At 42.6% G+C, this 23,589-nt stretch overlaps 1 protein-coding gene across 1 annotated transcript in view; it reads left to right on the forward strand.

Moving 5' to 3' along the window:
- KIAA1549L (KIAA1549-like ortholog) overlaps positions 1 to 23,589 on the forward strand; it is a 153,486-nt gene that overhangs the window by 31,470 nt on the left and 98,427 nt on the right. Inside the window, 3 exon segments of the mRNA XM_006903627.1 lie at positions 6,085 to 6,256; positions 15,445 to 15,608; positions 22,876 to 23,066. Coding sequence (XP_006903689.1) covers positions 6,085 to 6,256; positions 15,445 to 15,608; positions 22,876 to 23,066 — 527 coding nt within the window.

Raw genomic sequence — 23,589 nt, forward strand, 5'->3', positions numbered from 1 at the left:
TTGCCTTCTTGTCAATTCCCTGTACATCCCAACTGAACCATTGCTCCTCAGCGAAGCGCTTACTTCTTCAGGGTGTGTTCCTGAGGGCACCCAATTGAGACTGTAGTCATTTCCAAGGGTAGAGGCTTTAAGCCTCTCTAGTCTTATGTCTAGAGAGCTCTGGTGGCCTAGAGGTAAGGAGCTGCTCTGTCAACCCAAAGGCATATAGTTCACATCTCTGATCTACCAGTTGTTCTGCAGGAGAAATATGATTAATCTCCTGTGCAATTTACTGCCTCTGAAAAGGTATTGGAGGATCAGCTATGAGTCGGTTCTGACTCCATGGTACCCAACAACAGTTTTATGTCCAGGGGATGCTGGTTGTCTAGTTTGTGGGGAGTTGTGCTGCTAATCCAAATGCAGTTAGAATCCACCAACAAGAGCTCCAAGGAGAAAGATGGACAGTCTCCTTCCATCAGTCTCCTTCCATGTGATTTACAGCCTCAGAAACCCAATGGAGGATTGACGAAGAGTCATCTCCACACAATGAGTTTCCTTTAGTTTGAGTCATATCTAGTCACGCAAAGGGGGGAGAGAGTTATTCTATAATAGTCTCACCCATCTAATTGAATACTACTATCTTGAATACTACAAGTTTTTCTAATGAGATCCCATTTCTAACACTTCTTAAGTGGTAAAGATCTAAGTAGCAAGATACATGTCGCTGAAATGTGAACTTCCTAGTAGGAATCCGGTGGACCACACTGAGGTGTGAACCCTTGAAAACTGACCACATCAGGAGTCTAACTTAACCATAACAGACATACAATACATCCCATTGTCTGTTGCTTTAGTGTGCCAGAACTGACTCATAGAAGACCCTCCAATGGGTTTTCAGAAGCAGTAAATCTCACAGGAAGAGATCGCCCATCTTTCTGCTGAGCAGTTGGTGGATTTGAACCATGTGCCTTTGGGATTGCAGTGCAGCTTCTTACCACTAGGTGGTCCCACTATCCACAAGGGAGCATTTTAAAGGAGCCCCAGGAGCACAGTGTCAAGCGGCTAACCGGAGCGGGGTGCTTCATATACTCCTGGGGCTCCATGAGAGAATGCTAGGCATTCACCTTCCATAAGGTTTTACTGCCTTGGAAACTCCATGGACGGTCACTGTGATTTGCAACTGATTTGATGGCAGTGGATATGGTTTGGGTTTGTAGATGTTCATACAGTCTGCCTGGAGATCTGGTTCTGAAGCAGTCTTCAAATACAAACAAGCCCTGTCTTCTGGGATAAAACTTCCCCATGTAACTTAGGATGCCCTAATGAGACTCCACCAGGTCGCTCCTTTCACAGTTGGTGAATTTGGCTTCTTGCCCTATTAGATGTTGTTGTGAATTTGCAAGCCTTTCGTGGTCTCCAGTAACCTCATTATAAGGCAAAGCAAAGGTTAGTTTTGCATTCTAGGATCCTCTCTTCCATTCGACCTGTGACATTTACAGTTCTTCAAATGAAAAGAAGGAAGTTTCTAGGACTCAGGTGTGAAATGGGATTTGCCTCAGCTGAGGAGGGAAAAGAACTAACAAGCAAACATGGTGTTATTTGTAAACTAGTTGTGCTGCTAACCTAAAGGCCATGCTTCTCTGGCAGTTTGAATCCATCAGTGACTCCTTTGGGACAAGTATGGACAGTCTTAAAGCCTCACAGATCTGATGGAGGACCAGCTATGACTTGACAATAATGAGAAGGGGAAGGTGAAGAAGCCTAACACACTGTGTCTGAAAGAAATGTTCTTTGCCTCGTTTTTTCTAAGTGTTTGGTACACTCTGTCCCTGTAACTGCTGGGAAGGTCCGAAACAGGGCCTTTGACTCTACAAATCCCTAATTTACAGAAGATGAAGATCACCTTCTAGCTTCACCCTTGGAGAAAGCTTGATACAAGCTATTTGCTGTTAAATCTAAATAGAGTGACATTCTTAGATATTTGAGAGCTCGCTCACCCTCTGCCTGGTTGTTCTTTCCCACTAGGAAAATTAATAACATGTCCAGGCTTCCCTGAGTAAAATTCATTCTACACAGCTTCCATCATCTTTCTACCCAGAGAGGCCTTTCTTCAGGACCCACATAATTTGAAAAGCTGAGCTATCTTCAGGAATATGTAGATTTGAAGATATTTCTCTGGTTGATATGTTGGGTGATAAAATTAATCCTAAAAATAAATGCATATGGCTAACCAACATTTTAAAATATGTAACTCCATTTATAATAAAACCTCATTTGCATGAGTGTAAACAGAAACTTAGCTGATCCTCCAGCGGGTTTCAGAGGCTGTAAATCACACAGGAGGAGATTAACCATCTTTGTCTAATGGAGCTGCTGGTGGATTTAAACCACTTGCCTTTGGGTTGGCAGCACAGCTGCTTACCCACTAGACCACCAGAGTTCCATCAAAGTAATGCCAATGTTAACATGATGTCCTTTTTGCCTCCTCTGAGGATTAGAAAAATGGTACTATCCAGTGTTGGTGAGGATACAGTGAAATGGATACTTTAAAATACAGTAAATTGGGAGACAATTGTAGAAATCAGTTGAGCCACCACAAGCCTTCCAGAAGGCACCAGATTTACTCCTAGGGACTCATCTTGGATACCCAGAGGTAGACAGATATGTATGGCTGAGGGCTGTGCTTCTCAGATAGTATCCAGAAAATGACCCTGTGAGAAGTCCTGATGCGAATAGCTCCTGGTCACATCAGTTGAGGTAAATTCACACCTCCTCTCCCCTCCTTAAGATCCAGAGCATATATGCATCCGAAAATGTCTAAAAATACTTGCAGCAGAGAAATCTTAACTTTGCTCAATATGCTGCTTTCTAAATTTAAATGTCTGAAAGAACCTTGTTTTTAATATCTATTTTCCACTAACATTTTATTGGGAGTACTTTCAAATGTACAGGAAAAAATGTTCTAATTATATAATGTAGATCTGTATATTCCTAATTGAGACTCTATTACAGGTTATTGTTTTATATTTGATAATATGTAACTATAAATTAATTTCACTTATAGCCAGTGAGGTTTATCTAAACTGTGATTATTGCAACTGAAAAGTTGGAATTGAAAGCACTTTATACAAATGGAATATAAATGCAAATACTATATTGGGTGTACTTCATAAAAATACTGTAGATAGTATATACTTCATATAAATACTACATACAATATGTAATTTTATGTAGTGCTTTTTTGATTGGGCAGGGTTTTTTAAATTCATCAGTCATTGAATTAGCCAGTGTATTTTTTTTACCACTGAATAATCTTTCCTTGAATGAATACGCTGTAGTTTGTGTATACATTCTTCTGCTGAAAGACACTTGAGCTTTTCCCAGGATTTACCTATTTTAAATAAAGTTACTGTGAACATTTCTTCCATCAATCTTTTTATGACCATACATTTTTGTTCCTCTTTAGTAAATAGGCATGGAATTGCTAATTCATAGTTAGTATATATTAGTCCTCGGAGAGACTGCCAGATCATTTTCATCGTACATCTTCTCCCCAGGGTGTGTAGTTCCAGTTGCTCCAGTCCTCTTCAGCGGTTGGTAGTGTCTTTAGTTTTAGCCATTCTGGTCATTGTATAATGTTGTCTCACTGTGGTTTTCATTTGCAGTTTCTTGATGTTTAGCAAACTTTTATGTGCTTAGTTATTTCAGTTATTTTCTTTTGTGAATGTTATGATCTTTTGTCCATTTTTTATTGAGTTGTAATATCTATTTTTTATTTAATAGCGTATTGATAACATGTATAAAAATACTAGCTTAAAGCACATTACTTTTTTTAAAAAGAACATTAATTTTAAAACCTATAGCTCGAAGGATAAAAATATTACCTTTACCGTATTTACTCTGGAGGCCCACTTTATATGTGTCCTCTGGTTATGCTTCCTTTTTCTGAGAGCTCAATGTGTTTTTGAATTGTGTTTTAAATCATTCTTACATTTTCTGAGTAGTTTTTCACACCCACATGTGTATCCCTAAATAGTCTACCATTCAGTTTGTCTATTTTTAAATTTTATATGCTGTGGTGTCTTTCTTTTGCTCAACACCAGGCTTCTGCATTCACATATATAGATATGAATAGTAGCTGTTAATTTATTATCACTGCACTATTATATTTTGTTGTGTGACTATGTCATAACTCACTTGTACATTTTACTATGACTGACTTTCCTTTTTTTGCTGTTATGAACAACTTTGTTGTAAAAGGTATTTTAAAATATCTTTTATAGCCTATTAATCTCATATTTTGTAGTATGTATTTTGACAAATGCTTTGTACTATAATGTTTATCAGTTTTTAATAACAGTATTGAAAGGTTAATCACAATCTAAATGTGCAAAACAAAGGTTTGATTAAGTATATTTTATGTACAGTGGGATTCCAAATAGGTATAAAAATGTATGGATTCTTCAGGAACTCTAGAGGTATGGTGCTATTAGCTAAAAGGTCAGAGAGCTCTGGTGGCCTGGTGGGCAAGGAATTGCACTGCCAACCCAAAGACATGTGAATTGAATCCATCAGTTATTCTAAGGGGGAATTGGGGGAAACAGTCTCCTTCTGTGCAACTTACAGCTTCAGAAAACCCACTAGAGGGTCAATTATGAGTTGGTTTCAACGTGACAGCATATAATAACCAAAAGGTAGAGCAGTTTGAATCCAGCAACTACTCAGAGAGTGGTCTCTCCTCCCAGAACGATTTACAGACACAGACCTGATGGAGGGTTGCTGTGGATCAGAATGAGCTCAATAGCTATGGGTAGTGAGCATGGTGTTTATAAAGTGTTAGTTAAAGCTGAAAATGAGTAATATGCTAAGTAATCACGAAGTTGTTACATAGGCTTATGAGGTATGCACTGAAAGATGGTGTAGAAATTAACATTTGTGTTGTTGTTATATTTAAGATCTCTTAACAGTATAGGTAAAAACAGCCAGATACGATACTGTATATGTTGTTGTTGTTGTTATTGCATGCCATCTAGTCAGAACTGACCCCCTGGTGGGTTTTCAGTGGCTGTTAATCACGTGGGAAGAGTTTGCCCATCTTTCTCCCTTGAAGCAGCTGGTGGATGGGAACCAAGTGCCTTCAGGATTGCAGTACAGCTTCTTACTACTAGGCCACCAGATCTCCATATATTGTTGTTGTTATTTGTGTGCCGTAGAGTCAGAACCAATCCATAGCTGACCCTCCAGTGGGTTTTCAGAGGCACTTAATTACACCGGAGATTACCCATCCTTCTCCTACGGTGCAGCGATGGCCTCAAACCATGTGCCTTTGAGATGACAGTGCAGCTTCTTGCCACTAGGCCACCAGAGTTGCCTATATGATATGTACAGCGTGCAATAATTTGTAAAAAGATTTAAGTATGAAAAATAATGAATAGAACAAATACTCCATAATGATACCAATAATTAGCTTGTGATAGGTTTGTGTGTGATTATTATTTTATTGCAATTCTGCACGCTTTGCTTGATTTTTAATGTTTTTGAAGTAAATGTGTGTAACTTTTAAAATGTGGAAAGATAACACATGTTAATTTAGAAAAAGAACATTATGTCCCGAAGTACTGTTTTTATCAGACATCTTTTGAGTTACAGGCATATACATTAATTTTTCCCCCCTTCTTGGCAGTTGCAGGAATATAAAATTAAAAATCATGTTTGAGACTAACCTAACATGTCCTGATTTAATGCAGCGGCCTATTTTTAATTGAGGTCAAAGCCCTGAGTGGAAGCCGGAAAACATCAGAGCTCCAGTGTTTCTTCCCCAACCTGGGAGTGTTGTGGTTTGAGGTTTTTTTATTGTTCAGATGTTCATGTTTTCAGTCTCTTTCTCCTACAGTCTCCTCTCCCATCCACAACCAGGCTTCCTGAAGTGTTGTGTTAGGGCGGCATGCAAAGATTGACCTCTGAAATATACTTTGTGTGTCCATGTAGCCACGGAAGGCTTCAGCGGTTTGGAGAGAGAGCCCACTGCTGGCAGGAGTGAGTCAAGGTCAAATGTAAGGTTGATGCCATATGCCCTGTAAACATGGCCTCTCTGTTTTCTCAAAGATGGTGAAGATGCAGCGTGTGCCAGGACCAAAGGACCCTGCGGAGCTGACTTACTACACCCTCTACAATGGAAAACCTTTGCTGGGGACTGCGGCCGCCAAGATCCTGAGCACCATCGACTCCCAGAGGATGGCCTTGACCCTGCATCACGTTGTCCTTCTGCAAGCTGACCGTAAGGGGACGCACTTCTAATTCGTTATTTTCCAATGCCACCATTAAATGTCTTCTGAGACTCAAAGTGAGTCCCCGTACTCACATTGACGAACCTAGAGCTAAACATCTCTATTCTGGAAGATTCTTAAATCAGTCTTTTGTGTTTCCTGTGTGACTTAGAGCAATTAATTTTTGGGGAAAGGGCTATTTTGGATATTAGAATGATGGTAGTTAATATTGCTTGGCCTCCAGGCCCTACCTACTGTTCCTCCTTGATATAATCTAGTGAGTATCTGTGAAAAATCACTGTGGCTGAAATGCTATTTGTATGCTAGGGGGGATTAAAGATCATTTGATCGAATAAACATTTATAGAATCCTCCATGGACTGGGCTGGGTGCTGGAGAACATGAAAAATGGAGCAAGAGCTAGAGGGAGAGGAAAGGGAGGAAGTTCCATAAGTATGAAGGGTCCTATGTAAGGAAGTGCTGATAGAAGGCAAATGATATAAATCAGTGGAGACATTGCATTGTATGGGGCAGCTGGAAAGTGTTTGTAGAGAAATCATAGTAAATGAATAGTTGAATAGCTCCTTCTTTGACTACCCTCCTTGCATGCATTATGTAGATTTTCTCATTTCCTACTTTCATTGGAGAAGACTTGATTCCACTCCAAATTACAAATGAAGATATCAAGGCTCAAGAAAGTCAAAATACTGAGCATCTGACAGAGCTAGGATTTCCGTAGCCAAGTTATGAATCTGGATCGACTTGATTTGAACCTGTGCTCTTCACTGTGTTACACTCAGAGGTTTCTGCCAAGGGAGAGGAGGGCCTGGTGTTCTTTAAAGAGGCTGAACCATGAGTGAAAATGTGCAGGTGAAAATCACCAGGTGATTCAAATTCCCCTCAGCAGTTATGTGGAAGAGCAGATGGAATTAGAAAATTGTCTTGACTGGAGACTCGAGCTCTGAATATCAAGACAAGGAATGTGATCATTATGCAATTGGATGTGTGGAGCTGTTGGGGATGTCTGAGTTACAGCAGAATTGCACTGGAATTGCACCTTATTTGTTTGTGTGTTGTTGTTTTATGTCATCAGCTCATAGCTGACCTTCCAATGGGTTTTCAAAGGCAGTAAATCACATGGGAAGAAATTTCCCATCCTCTTATGGGGCAGCTGGTGGGTTCAAACCCATGCCTTTGGGATTGCAATGCAGCTTCTTTCCATTTGTTGTTGTTGTTACTAGGTGCTGTCAAGTCGAGTACAACTCGTAGCAACCCTATGAATAAAAGATCTGAACCCTGTTCTATCTTGTGTCATCCTCATCCTTCCCAACACACAAGAGCCCATTACGACAGTCATCATATCTGTACACCTAGTTGAGAGCCTTCCTTTCTTAGGCCGAACCATCCACCCTTCTCAGCATCATGTCCCTCTCCAAGGGATAGACGCTCCTAGCAACATGTCCAAAGTATGTGAGGTGAAGCCTCGTCATTCTTGCCTCCGAAGAGCACTCCGGCTGCACCCTCTTCAAGACCTATCTGTTTGTTCTTTTGGATTCATGGGATGTTCAGTGCTCTTCTCCAACATCACAGCCAAAAAGCATCAATTCTTTTTCTGTCATCCTTATTCACTATCCAGCTCTCAGATGCAAAGCAAGTGATTGGTAAGACCATGGCCTGAATCAGACACATCTTAGTTCTTAAACTGACATCATTACTCTTCAATAATTTGGAGAGTTCCCTAACTGCAGATTTTCCCAGTGCAGTGCATCTGCTTATTGCCCGACTGCTGATACCAAGTGGGTTAATTGTGGATCCAAACAAAATGAAACTGTTGACAGTTTCAATCTCCTCTCCATCCATCATGAAGTTGCCTGTCAGCCCAGTGGTAAGAATCTTTGTTTTCTTGACACTCAGATACAATCCATATGGAAGGCTGAATTCCTTGATCAATTCCTTAAACAAGTGCTTCAAGTCCTCCTCACTTTTAGCAAGCAAGGTATAGAGGTTATTTATCAAGAGAGGACACTCTTGTGGCTTACTGGTAAGGAGGTTATCTTCCAACTCAAAGGCACATGGTTCAAATCCAGTCTCTGAAAACCTACTAGAGGGTCAGCTCTGGAGTCAGTTCCAACTTGATGACACATGACAGTAATTGTCAACAGTGACTGTGAAGGGTCAGGATGGAAGGAGGCAGAAGATGTGAAAGTTAAGTAAGGGTCCTGTGATGGTCCATGAGTTGGGAGGTTATAAGGGAGGACTGTGTGTGGGGAAGGGGCTAGGAAGTAAGGGGTTTAGAGGTTGGGTGGACATGGAAGATACTTGCTCATTGATTTCCCAGTTGATTTCCAAGCTTCTTGAGAGCCTAACTACCTGGCTTGTCCTTCCCTTTTGTCCTCTTCCTTCTTCCTAAGTGACTTTCACTTCTTCAGTGCTTATGAATGGTATTTGCCCTCTGTGTTCTTGATTTTTAAATCATCTCTCTCTCTTTTTTTTTTTTAACCAAGATTCTTTTCCTTTGAACCTCCCTGTCTCTTCCTTTTTGGCTCTGTCACGCTCTCTGGTCAGCTTCTGATTTCAGCTATCTTGCTGCATCCTCTTTATAGATTTCTGTTCTTGAAGAGCAGATGAAAAGAGACAAGCCAATCAGAGAGAGGAGGGTTAGAGATTTTATTTTATTTTTTTTTTTAGAATCCTATTTTCTCCTGATAATATTGAGTCAGCACTTTGAATAGAAACACACAGTGTGGAGCAAACACCTTTCCCTGTGAATGGAGCAAATTAACACTCTGTGGGCTCCAGTGCCTTCTAAAACCCTGTTCTAAGCCTGAAGTAGTAGTAGGTGTGGCCGTTTGACCTCTCTACCTCTGAGTGGTGGTACAGTGTTTGATTTCTTAGAAAGGCTGCCTTTTAGATGGAGGTTTTAATCTCTGTGGGTTTGATATGACACCCTTAGGGAGGTCAGTTGGCTTCTAGAGGAAAAGTCTCCCCACAGAGCAGCATATGTCGGTTTCCTCACGTGGCCATCAAATATTTCTCCCATAAAAAGCTGACCCTTAGAGAAGGACCTCACATTCTTTCAACATATTTTTTTTGAGGATGTAACAAATACTTTGGGCTTGTGGCCAGGAGGGACTGGTCCCTGGAGAAGGTCATCATGCTCAGAAGGGTGGAGAGACCCTGGATGAGATGGCTTGACACAGTAACTGTGTCAGTAGGGGTAGGTGTGTCAGAGTCAGTGAGACTAGCTCAGGACAGAGCAGGCTTCAGAGCTGCTGTACATAGGATCACTATGAACCTCAGGTGACTTGATGGCGTGTAACAACAACTACATACCAGGCACTGTTTTAGGGACTTGGAGGTACAGGGGAACATAAGCACACAAAAAAAAACCCCAAACAATAACCCCAAAACTCTGCCCGCTTGGAGCTGACATTCTGTAGTGTGCAAATCAGATAAGCAAAACAAATTACTAGCACTTGTTTGCATATTATGTACCCAAAGCAACCTGCTCACCTACCATGCGCATAGGAAAGTAATGCTCACGGGGTTGTGTGGTTTGAAAGAAATAAAACCTAATGAGCATGCTATTTGTGTAAAGAAAAGGAGGCAGGGAAGGGCTGGGGACACCAGGGAGGTAACGGCTGCGTTTTAAGTTACAGTCAGTCAGGGAGACTCACAGAGGAAGGCATCTCTGGGTGATGCTCTGAAGGAAGAGTGCGAGGGAAGAAATGATCCCTGAGGACATCTAGGAATGAGGTCCAGGAGAAGGGAAGAGCAAAGGCCATAAACTCTGCTCTGTCCTGTGCCAATCGCACCGTCTCCGACACACCCATCCCGATTACCCCTATCACTGAATCAGTCCACCTCATAGGGGGCCTTCCCCTTCTGTGCTGTCCCTCCACCCTACCAAGCATGATGTCCCTCTGCAAGGACCTGTCCCTCCTTGCAATATGTCCAAAGTATGTTAGACAGAGCCTTAGAATCCTTGCCTCCAAGGAGCAGCCCAGTTTGACCCTTTCCAGGATGAATCTGTTTGTTTTCCTAGCAGTCCATGGTACCCTCAATACTCTTCTCCAGCACCAAAGCTCAAAGGTATCAATTCTTCTATCCTCCTTAGTTATTGTCCAACTCTCTGATGCATAACAAGTGATAGCAAAGAACATGGCCTGTATCAGACGCACCTTAGTCTCCAAAGAGACACCATTGCTTTTCAGTACTTTGGAGAGGTCCCTAACAGCAGACTTTCCCATGGCAATACGTCTTCTAATTTCCTGGCTGCTGGTGCCGAGAGTGTTGACTGTGGAGCCAAGCAAACTAAAGCTGTGAACAATCTCAATCTCTTCACCATCCATCCTGATGCTGCCAGTTGGCCCAGTGGTGAGAATCTTTGTCTTCTTGACATAAGTAGGAGGTTCTTAAAAGGTCTGAGACTCAGCAAAGAGGCCATTGAGAGAGGAGAATGCAGTCAAGAGGCAGATAAGGCACCAGGACCACCCCGCCCAACCTGGGTTATGAGGAAGTCACTGAGGGCTTTGGGAACTGCACGTGAACACCAGACTCCCCAGCTGTTGGGCACTGAGCTAGACTCATGTCTGTGTGGACTCATCTCAAGCCGATGCGCTCATATCTGACACAAACGTGACAGTACAAAAGCAAACCAGAAGCCTTTTTAATGGGTTTCTACTCTTCCTGACATTTACGTTATGTAATAGTCATTTATCCTGAGTTTAGATAATTCCTCATTCTTCTGACAAATACTTTCATGTGTGTGAATGAATGCATTGTCACTCATGTGTTAACTTGGGAGCTGACTTGGACCTTGTAGTTCTTAGAAATGACTTCAGAAATGTCTAGCCTCTCTGAGGCTCAGTTTTCTTATCTGAAAATGGGGTCAGAATAGCAGGAGGGCAAAGGACTGTTCACCGCAGCTGCTCAGAAATGTTGACTCCTCTTTTCCAACATTGTTGTTGTTGTTGTTGTTGTTGTTAAGTGCTGTCGAGTCGCAGGCAACTCATAGTGACCCTTTGAAGGAGAGTCCTTGACGCTCTTCCAACATTACTTGCAAATTAAACCCTTTGCTCCTTTTCACCTCTCTGCATGACTTTGTCCTTCTAGATCATTATACCAATGAATATATTGGGCTTGGGTGGCTTCAGCTGACCTAACTTTGCTATCGTTTTGACCACTCAATAAATTTATTAATGTGCACAGATAAATCTGCTCTCTCCTCTATTTTATAGAGGTGAAGGGATTTTACATATTGCACCAGGATGAAATATGGCTGCCAAAACAATCCAGCTGAATAGAAGCCAAACACATGTGAATATTTCATTCTTCCTGATGAAAAATGTATATTCAGAGAATCAAGCTCTGTCAGGCCATACATTTCCCCCCTCAATCAGGATAGAATAGTGAAGCCAAGTAGAAGCATAATGATACTCTTCATAGAAGCTCCAAGCTTTAAAAAAATTTTAATGGCATAAAACTCACATATAAATACTGAATTACTAAAAAGAGTAGCAATTAAGTGTTAATGTCAACAGAGGCACATTATCTAATGAGCTGTTTTCAGAATCTAATAATGTGATTAATCACCAACTGTTAAAAACTGTGGAAAAGAAGCTCTTTATGTACTAATTGGAGTTCAAACCCCAGTGCTGTCAGATGAGAGGCACCTCATACCTAACGAGGACTGGTTGAAATCAGGAAGTGGTTCGAGTCAGAGAGAAAGCTGGTTGGCTGCTCCGACAGGTCCTCTCCGTGTCACACTAATAGGTGAGATCTTTTTGTCTTGTCTGGTCCCCACCTTTTCAGGCCTTAGACAGCAACAGGAGCAGGAGACCCAATTCATTCTAACCATAATTTGAAGAGCTTGATATATAAACCTGGTTGCGAGTCTATTAATTTAAAATAGAACAACCAAGAAGATGGGACTTACCCTTTAATCAGTTTGAAAATCTATCTTGTGAAAAAGCTTGTGTGGGGGACCAAGTTGCAACAAGGATAATGGTAGTTCACTGATGTATTCATTCAAAATGTCATTTAGCACTTTATACTTTGGGTATGTTGCTAGGAGAGGCTGTTCTTTGGAGAAGGATATCATGCTTGGAACGGTCAGCAAAAGAGAGGAAGACCTTCAACCAGATAGATTGACATGATGACTCTGGGCTCAAGTGTGTCATTGATGATGAGGATAGCACAGGACAGGGCAGAGTTCAAGTCCATTTTTCTTAGGGTCACTATGAGTCATGCTTGACTTGATTTCACTTCATTAACAACAACATGAACATTTAATGAAGCGTTTGGTGGTGTGGCAGTTAACTCATCTCCTACTGTATATAGAGGTTGGTGGTTCAAACACACCCAGTAACTTGATGGGAGAAAAGGTGATGATCTCCTGGAAAGGGGTCTCTAGTGGTTTAGTGGTAAGGAGCTATGCTGCCAACTCAAAGGTGAATGGTTCAAATCTACCAATAGCTCTGTGGAATCAAAATGGACAATCTCCTTCTATGCAATTTTCAGCCTCTGAAAACCTGCTACAGGGTCAGCTGTGAATTGGTGTTGACTCAATGGCACATAACAGCAATGTGACAACCTTAGATGTACAACAGAATGAAACACTGCCAGGTTCTGCACCATCATCTCTGTGTTGAACAAAATGAGTAAGGAAGACTGAATAAGAATGAATATAATTGAGTTATGGTGTTGGCAAAGGATATTAAGTGTGTGATGTAAAATCTACTGTCAGGAACCTCTCCAGAGTGAAGAGCAATGATGTCAGTCTGAAGACTAAGGTGCATATGATCCAGGCCAGCATCTTTGCTATGCGTCAGAGAGATGGATAATGACCAAAGATGACAGAAGAAGAGTTGATGCCTTTGGGTTGTGGTTCTGGAGCCGAGTACTGAACACATCATGCACTGCCAAGAGAACTAACAGATATTGTAGAGGGTGAAACCACAATATATTTACATAGCACACTTAATATCCACAGTTACTGTGTCAATCGATCTCATCCTGGATTTTCCTCTCCTACGCTATCCCTCCCCCCTCCAAGGACCTTCTCCAAGGACTGGTCCCTCCTGGCATCATGCCCAAAGTATGTGAGAAGGAGACTAAACATCCTTGCCTCCAAAGAGCAGTTTGGTTTCACCCTCTCCAAAGCATATCTGCTAGTTCTCTTGGCAGTCCATTCATTTTTCAGCTTTCATATATTTGTTGGAAAAACAGAATCTCAGGTCCCGCCCTAAACCAATGGTATCAGAATCCACGCTGGAACAAGCCTCTCAGGGGAATTGTATGTAGATATTTCTCAAGTTTGAGAAGTGCTGCTGTAGAGAGAGCTGATACAGGTATTGTTTTATGTGCAGAATACAGGCACAGCCTTATAGATGTGGTGATATTTGTAGAGACCAGAAGGAAGTGAGATAAGGAGTCATGTAGATGTCAGGTGAAGGGATCAGCCAGTGCAGAAGCCCTAAGACAGGAGTGTGTCCAGTATGTGGAGGAACACTAAGGAAACCTGAGGGGCTCAAGGAGGTAAGAGAAGAATAGCAGATCCAAGGTCAAACAGGTAATGGAGATAGATCTTTCAGAGTCTTGTAGAAATGGTACGGACGCAGGCTGGCTCTTCCTCAATGTATGAGGGAGCCTGTAGAGAGTTTTGGACAGAATAAACTTAAGATGCTCTGATGACCTAGTGGTTAAAGAGTTGCACTGCCAACCCAAAAGCAGGTGGCGTGAGTCCACCAGCATGATCCCTGGGAGAAAGATGGACAATTTACAGCCTCCAAAACCCTGCTGGTGGGTCAGCTATAAGTCAGTTTCAATTTGAGGTCACATAATAACAACAGCAACACTGTGATCTGAGTTCTGTTTTTAAGTTATTATATATACCCTTTACTTATAAACCGTCTCGTTACCCAACTTTCTGTGTTTACAACAGTGAAATAATTTACTAGCTAACTACTTTTACCATGTGCCTCTTGAAGAACACCAGCGTGTAAGGCAAGAGTAGCAATGGCTGTGATGGTTAAGGTGATGTGGGAACTTGGATGGGCAGGGACTCTGAGTAGTTTGATGGTTATGTAATGATGTAATTTGGCAGTTAATATAATAGTGTAGTAACTCCCCATGTTATGATCAGATGTAGTCATTGTACAGTTATTCATAATGTCAACTTTCACTTAAAAACCTAATCTTTGAAACCTAACCCATGTCATAAAGTGAAAATTGGCATACTTCAGTTGCTGTATTGAGAATAGACCTCAGGGACAAGGAGAAAGTAGGAGACCATAGCTGTAATTCCACAGCGAGACTGATTGATTGGGACCGTGATGGTAGCAGTAGGAAGAAGGAAGAAATGAAGATTCTTAATATATTTTGAATATGAAAGTGATATTTTTAGGTAAAGTTTACATCTGGTGAAATGCACAGATGTTAAGTAGCACGTTTGGTAAATGGTTTTGTTTACTTTTTAAAAGATTCCACCCATATAACCCACATTCCTATCTTAAAACAAAGTATGGCCATCACTGTGTCTTTCCTTCCAGTTTAATTGATCTCAGTTCTACCACTAGAAGCACCTGCTGTACTACTAACACGTTCTTTCCATTAACAATCACCTTAGTTACACATTTCCTTAATCTGATTCTTTAGCCTGGTCCTTTCAATTAATTGGAAGTGTTCCCAAGCTTTCTCCACCAGCTTGAGTTGCTCAACTCATTTTATATTTTGCTCCTCACTCATGCAGAGAGCCATCTCCCCGTGTGTGGCCTTTGCCTCCTGACTGTCCCACCTCCTTCTGATCCTCAGGTGGTTTTGTCCTGTGTCCTCCTTTGGCTCATGGTCAGCACTCCTGAAGAGAATTGACAATGATATGTCTTTCTCCTCCGCCTCTTGACAACCATGAAAACTAGCCGTGATTGAACACCCCCTAGGAACTGCACACCCTGCCAAAGCATCACATGTCTCACTGCTTCCTCACAAAGTGATGGCCCCATTTTACAGATGAGTAGACTTGGACTTAACTCAATGAACTTCTCAAGATCGCAGCTACAGAGGCAGAGCCTCTCTGAAGAGGCCCTCTTAGCCTCCGCCCTCCTGTTTTGGGAACCGTGGAGGGATTTGTCCCCAGTCACGTTCTTCCTCGTCCCTCATTGCTCCTTGTCACGTGCTCGCTGCTTGCTCTTTCCCCACAGCTGTCGTGAAGAACCCGCCCAACAACCTGTGGATCATCGCTGCGGTGCTGGCGCCCATCGCCGTGGTCACGGTCATCATCATCATCATCACTGCTGTGCTCTGCCGCAAGAACAAGAACGACTTCAAGCCAGACACCATGATGAACCTGCCGCAGAGAGCAAAGGTGCGTGGACGGGGAGTAGGGGCCCAGCCCGGCACGGTTCGTCTCTTCCCTCTCTGGGTTCTCAGAGGCCGCTGCAAACACCACCAAAGATGGCTTTACAAGCCTCCTGCTGAAAGGGAGCCTTGATTTTTATGATCAGGACGTGATGGTTACTGCATATTTACTGTCCACCTTACCATCAGTGCTTCTCATTCCTTTACATGTAGCAACTCAACTCAATCTTACAGTCACCCATGGAGAGGCACCTTGATTTTACAGGTGAGGAAACTATGCATGAACAAGCTGGACTAGATAGGCCTGAAAGTTGTTGTTGTTGTTGTTAGATGCTATCGAGTCCAGTTTGACTGATAGCAACCCTATGAACAGCAGATCTGAACCCTGTTCTATCCTGTGCCATCTTCACACTTCCTGACACATGAGAGCCCATTGCAGCAGTCACTGTACCAGTCCACCTGGTTGAGGGTCTTCCTCTATTTTGCTGACCCCTCTAAGCATCATGTCCCTCTTCCAAGGAAGAGCCCCTCCTAGCTGCTTTAGAGTTGACCGACTCATACAGAATGAAACCAAACACTGCCCAGTCCTGCACCAGCTTCTTGATCAGTTGCTGGCCATGTCATTAGAATTTCATTGGCCAGTTTTCAGAAATAGATCTCCAGTCCTTTGTTCCTAGTCCTTTAAACCTGTTTTAGCATCAGGGCAATCCACACGCCCCTACTGACATGGTGTCTGCATATGAAGTGTTAGCCCAAATCTTCTGCATGCAAGGTAAGTGATCTATCGTGGATCCACCACTATCTCTAAAAAGAGCCATAAATCATCTAATCTGACTCCCTCCTGTCACAGATGCAAAAGTGATTCCTTCAAGGTTGCACAGTTTTAGTGGGTAGTGAAACTCATTATTTAGAATTGGATCAGTTGGCTGCCAATTGGCAGGGTTGTTCTGGGATATTAAACCTTCGAAGCAGACCTCCCGTTGGCTGGAATGAATTACCTTCAAAGGCTGCCACAGTGGACAGACTGCAGAGTGCTGACCAGGCAGCCATCATGGTCCAGTTCTGTGGCTTGACTGGAGTCTGTCCTCCTTCACAGAGCTACTTCTTTGCACCTTCCAGGGACTGAGAGGGATGTGGGCTGAGGAGCTATGAAGGCTAAGTTTCCAGTTACGTTGATTTCCTCCTGGTGCAATATAATAAGAACCTGTACCAGCTAATATTGAAATAATTCGTTACAATTTGCTAGCCTTTCTAGGTTCATCGCCTCATTTGCTCATCACAGCAGCCCTGCGAGGTAGGTCACAGTCAGGGTAGGTTTTCTTACTCTCAGTTTACTGATGAGGCACCTGAGACAGAGAGAGAGAGAGGAGAGAGAGGAGAGAGAGGAGAGAGAGAGAGAGGAGAGAGAGAGGAGAGGAGAGGAGCGGAGAGGAGCGGAGAGGAGAGGAGAGGAGAGGAGAGGAGAGGAGAGGAGAGAGAAATGAAGGGATTTGTCCAGAGTTGTATAATGAGCAGGGAAGGGGTGGCCCAGGCACTGGTCCCCACCTCTGGGCTCTTTCTACATCCCATACATCCCACAGCTCCCTGCACCTTGTGATCTGGCAGGTAGACATCTCCTTCCGGCTCTGAGCATCAGAGGTGGGTCTACTTGTGCAGGAGTGAGACCGACCGTGAGCTCCACCTTGCACTTCCTAGGCACTAGCATTCCTGTCAACCAGGGAAGTAATCACTTTTCTCATGGGAAATCAGTCACATTTCACACCTAGTTCCTTCTGGATGATCACACCTCGCTTCAGCAAAACAAAACAAAGGCTTTTCATTGTTACCTAAACGGATACACCTGTTGTGACCCTGCAGCTTGACTAGATGCGGGCCACATAACCAGTTCCCTGGGACAGTTGTTTGGTTTCTGTTGCCGCAGAGGTGCTGGCTTCCCTGACACAGTGTGGCGTTGGTGAGAATGTGTGTGCTGGAAACTACTCAAGCAGGGAGGAAAGAGGCTGTTCCAAGAAGGGGCATTTCATTTCCATCTTAGCTACAAGCGGGAGCCTTTCAGACTTGACGGTAATTAGCAGAATCTAATTGTCGCTGGGCCCAGGAATGCAAAGCCTGACATACTTAGGTTGCAAATGGCATCTGTCTGTTCTAGATGAAACCAGAATTGTATTGGTTTTGCCAGGCTAACTTGAGCAGCACCCAGTTTCACTCTACCTTCTGGCTAGGGAGTGGGTGGAAGCTGGAAGTGATGAATGTTTGTGGGCTCTCGTCACCTCTTTTATGTACCTTCCCGGTCCGTTGCACTTGGCTGATGTTGAAAATCAAGCATGTTTATGTTCCACGAGAAGACTGGGCTCACTCGGGTGTGCTGCTGCTGCTGGTGGTGGTGTTGGCAGCGATGGTGGTTTGGGGTGGTTTTCTTTTGCAATGAGCCTGGGCTGCACACTTTGATTTCCAAAGCCCTTTTATCACGGGAGACCAGCAGGGTGGAACTGCCGCTTTCTGCTGCAGTCCTGCCGCTGCTGCAACCCGGGGACACTGCAGTGGTGGAGGGAGGAGAGAGCCGTCCGCATCACTCCTCACAACCTGGGGTGTGTGTGTGAGCAGAATTCAATTAGTGCCAGGGCAACGAGGCTGGATGAGGAAAGTTAGCCTTTGCCACCAATCCGTAGACTTGGAGGACATCACTGCGTCTTTAGCATGTAGGTGGCAGGGCCAGAGGACAGTCCTGGGGAGCCTGGCTGAGCCTCAGTAATTAATTGAACATGCTAAGCAGAGGAAGTGAGTGTGCCTTCCTGGGAGCTGAGGCCTGGCCGTGGATACCTGCACCCTTCTTCAGAGACAAGGTACTAATACTGGACATGACCCTGTTCCCATTGTTGTCAGCTGGGCTACGTCAGGTTGAGTGCTAAGAAAATGCTGCGTGCAGGAGGCCCTGGGGTGAGGCCTTGCCCACCTCCTTTCTCCCAAGCTCTCTGCACTCTTTGTTGTTGGATTTACAGCCTTTTTCCAATTTTTCCTTTCCTATATTGATGATAACACGACACCTGGAGCAGGCAACCTTAATAGAAAGTATTTGGGGCTACAGCCTGAAACAGGCTGGAGCTTGGAGGGCCTGCAAGGTTGTCATGAAAATCTATCTGCTTGGGACAGTAACACCTCTCACCCCACCCCCAGCAAAGGTAGCCAGCAGCTTCTTCTCTCTTGAATTTTCTCCATGTGACTTTAGGCTTGTTACAGAATCTTACAGCGCCTCAGCTTTCCCATCTGTAAAGTGGGGGTGACGACAGTACTCATAGATTGCTCTAAGGATTTAGTTAATATCTGTAAGTTGCTTTGAACTGTGCCTGGCATATAATAAATATTATACCCAAATTAATCTCTTTAAGTGAGCATTTTTTTCCCTTAAAAGGTTTGGGTAACATGTCTGTTTTGCAAATACTAGAAATTAGTTTATTTTCATTTGAAAATTTTATAAAATCCCACTGAATTAATTACACAAACTTGAGGATATTTTTATTGTTGCTAGAGTCAATAGTGTGCATCATTTGGAAATTAATTTATCAGAGATAATTTTCAAGTTGAAGGTTGAAAGGTCAGTGCCCTGGGAGTCAGAAACCTGAGGGACAAGCAGCCACTTAGTTGTGTGGTGTGGGGCAAATCCCTAACCTCTTTGAGCCACTGTTTCTTGTCTGTGAAAGGAAGTTGGTGATATTTTTCCTGCTTATTCTGCAGGGTTGTTGTAAGGACAAAATGTGGTATCAACAAGTTTTTGTACTAAAGTTATTATTGTTATTCATCTAATGACAGTGGTCACTTTTTTAAGCTTGTCATTCCTTACCGTCCCTCTTTCTGTTCTTCCATCATCACTGATCTAGTCGCCTGAACTATCCAGTGGATAACTTCAACCCAATATGAAAGATAAGGGGCCAAATCTCGAGAGAGTTGGAAGTGATGAATAGATAAGCCAGAGCCAGCTGGTACCCCTCACCTGGGATACGGGAAAGCTTTGCTGTCATTGAAGACACTGGCTGCCTCACTGGGGGCCAAGTGTCTCAGTAGATGTCCAACCAAGATGGCGGACTATGGAAGGAAAATGTGATTCATAGGAAGCATTATAAAGTTGTAGTTACCTGTTCAGGCTTTTGGTCATATAGTTGCTTCATCTATCAAGTCAAAGTTCAAAGCCATTGCTGTAGAGTCTGAACTGACTCATAGCTGACCCTTCCTCAGATGTTCAGGAGGAGGGAGATTGCCAATATTTCTCCTTCAGAGTCACTGGTGGATTTGACTTGCCAAAGAGATATGACTTTAGGTTGGGCATGCAGCTCCCTACTGACTACAAGACTGACTTTCTTGAATTACTTACCCGTCATCACCGAGGTGGTTCTGACTCATGATAATGCTCCATTGGGTTTCTGAGGCTATAAATCTTCATTGGATACTGACTGTCTTTCTCCCACAAAGTGGCAAATGGATTTGAACTGCTAAGCTTTTCGTTAGCAGCTCTCTATTTTATGCACTACACTACCACCTCCTTTCCTTAAATGCCATAACTCATCTAATGTTAAATACTGTACTGGAATGCCAAATAAGGACAAAACTGTGTTATCCCTTGAGGGCAGGGAACCTTTTATATCTTCATTAACAAACAGAATAAACAATAACTTGCTAAAACTAAAGTGCATAAAAATATGAGGTGTAGAGGTACAGCACAAAGGGCCACTAGGAGAGGAGGCTGGACAGATAGTGGCAGCCAAGGTGTAAAGGACCTTGAGTTTGGTTGCCATCAAATATTATTCGTGAGTGATTAGTGTCACCTCATTATAGTTTTAAGGATAATGACTTTGGAGACTGGTTAAGGATAGATCTAGAAAGATAAATAAAATCATGAAGACCAGGGCAGGAAACAATTGAACAGTGTATCTGGAGAGATTAGCTCAACACCAAGAAACCTTTCTGAAATGGAATCAATTGGTGATCAATTATTTGTGTGGGGGGGAACAGGCAAATCAATATTCTACGGACGTTATCAAGTCATCCCAACGCTCGATTCTGCTTCATGTTAACACCAACATAGGGAATAGAACAGAACAGACATTTACTTCCTTTAGCTAAATACTGTAACAGGAACACATCCCAGATCTTGGTATCAGAATACTAATGCTTTCTTTCACACAGATGTCTTGTGACTGTCTCAGAGGAGAGGAGAGGGGAGCACACTTCCCAGAATGAGTCTTCCAGGGAATTGAAGGAACCATCCATGGAACAGCCACCCAAAAAATCAAGGAAGAGATCCAATGCCAAGGCAGCTGTCACTGAGTTGATTCTGAGTCACACTGTGCTCCACAAGGGTCTCAGTGGCTGATTCTGCAAAAGTAGAGTGCCAAGCCTTTCTTCCTGAGCACCCCGGGCAGATCCAAACCTCCAGCCTTTTGATTTGCAACAAGTACTAACCATTTACACCACTCAAAGACTCCACAGCAGAGCAAAAGGCATCTTGAAATGAGAACGCTTTGGTGGATTTAGTGATAAACCTCCATCCTGCTCTGAAGCATAATGAGAAGATTTGCTGGGTTGAGTCACAGTCTTAGATTTCATAAATCTGGAGCCTCCCTGAATTTCTTAACTAAATTATAGCTGCTGAAGTGAGAGCTTCTGATCCATGTCAAGTTCTGATCCAATTCAGATGGTGAAGGTGGAGTTTCGTCTGCAAACTTTCTTGAAGATTACTGATGATTATCATTATTTGCATTAGTAGAAATGCAAGTGACAGTAATAACACATTTCAGTTGGGCTTTTAGTTTGTGTCACTGAGGGAAATGCTGAACAAGAGTTTACTTACTTAACCTTCACAGGAGCCCCTGAGAAGGGTGAAATATCACCCTGTCATACACACACATTTCACCAAGTGCACAGTTATTATCCCCATTTAACAGATGGCTTGAAAAGGTGCTTAGAGACTTTCAATAATTTACTCAGGTCGCAGCCGGTAGGAGAGGCAAGATTTGAACCAGAAAGCCTACTGTTAGAAATACTGCTCTTAATCACCACACTGTCCTGTCTCATGTTTATATTGTGCTTCTTTGGGTTATAAAGCAAAGTTGAGGCACCCCCAGGAATTGTTTAAACATGCCTATTAGTTTTTTATTACACCGCTAATAGATGTCTGTTGGGTTTTGCTCACAGCTGCCCTATTCACTTGGGATAGCAAACACTATATAATAAAAGCCTCACTAATTTCCCAGTAATGAATTATGAGAGCCAGCCTACTTAAGGGAGAAGTCTGGATTAAAGAGTAATTCCTTAAATTCCATTTTATTATCAATGGTTGTACTGTCTCAGATTTTGTTGCATGTTTCTCTGTGTTTTCAGATCTGCAATCCACTTATATCCAAGTAAGGTGGAGCAGATAAGATTATCTTCACTTCTCAAATGAGAACCCTCAAGTTCATAAGGTTCAAGGCTTAGCACAACTCTGCCCTGAGCACATGCAAAGCTATGTAAGACCTGTGCTTAGGGATGATAACAGTGGTTCTAGGTAGGAGACTCTGCATAGCCTATTAACATATCAATGAAGGGTATTTCTAAATTAGCAATCTCCATGGCTTAAATTCAGTGTTCTAAGATCTTAGAAATAAGTTTGTTCTTATAAACACATTTGCATCTTTCTTCCACTAAAATTTTTTCATAGCACTCTTTTATCAATCAAGATTCTGTAAAGAGGTGCAGTTTACACAGATTCTGGTATAAAAACAGAGATAACGATAGGTATTTACATTAACTATCACTGGAAAACCAAATATGGCCCAGTCCATGTATTTTTTTTCCTTTTTTTATTATGATTTTAACGAAAGTTTACAGAAAAGTTGGATTTTCATCCATTCATTGTTGCGTATTTTCTTCCCTGCCCCACCTGAAGTTAACTTAAAAAACAATTGTTCATAGTTGCATAATTCCTCCCTCTCCCCCTACTCCGTCAGTCCACTTTGCTGACTGTTGTCATACAAATAGTTCCTAATCATATATTCCTTTTAAACAGATCTTTCCCTCGTATGTTCCAATGCAGTGTTCATTATTTAGCCTCTCTTTTCTTAATTTCCCCTTAACTCCCATGTCAGTCCTGCTTTATAACAATGGTGTTATCCAGTATTTGTCCATTTGTGACTGAGAAGTATCACTCAGCCCAGTGTGTTTTCTGCTTGTCTTCCTTTCAAATTGTCATTACAGTCACACTTTGCTAGAAATATGATTGTAAACTGGTTTGGTTTTTGTAGCCAGTGCAAGGCTTCGATTATGCCAAGCAACACCTGGGCCAGCAAGGAGCAGACGAAGAAGTCATCCCCGTGACTCAGGAAACAGTAGTCCTCCCGCTGCCCATTAGAGACGCGCCTGCATCTCAGGAGAGAGACGTTGTTCAAGATGGGAGCACCATCAAGACTGCCAAGTCCACTGAAACCAGAAAGAGGTATGATGGGGCCACCTCCTCTTCACTATGAGGGATAATGGCAAGGGCAGCTGAAACCCTCCCTTTAATTCTAGGGCTTGGAACTACTGTATTCTTTCCAACCATAGATTGACTCAGAATCTGCATTTTAACAAGCTCTCTGGAGACTTAAAAATCTCCTGGGAATCTTGTTAAACTGTAGATTTCAATTCAGTATCTCTGAGAGGGGAAAACAGATTCTCAGCAAGGGATTGAACTGGAATGAACCTGTCCAAAGGCCTGGTTTGCTCTGCTATTCTTCTCTTTATAAATTCCTCTTTATAACTTGTTGTTGAATATTGGAAAAGGAGTCCAAGCCAGAGAATGGGAATCCCAATATTTACTTCTCATGAATCACTCTTTGGGATGGCAGACATCTAAGTGCTCACTTACTGACACGGTCAGATTCCAAGAACCAGATTATTAGGTAAAAATCAGAATTATGTGAAAATGGAACATGATTACATCACCTCACAAACAGAGGATGCTTGTATCATATAACTCC

Source organism: Elephantulus edwardii, unplaced genomic scaffold (genome assembly GCF_000299155.1).
Source record: "Elephantulus edwardii isolate Elephantulus edwardi_28Jun2011 unplaced genomic scaffold, EleEdw1.0 scaffold00029, whole genome shotgun sequence".
Lineage (NCBI taxonomy): Eukaryota > Metazoa > Chordata > Mammalia > Macroscelidea > Macroscelididae > Elephantulus > Elephantulus edwardii.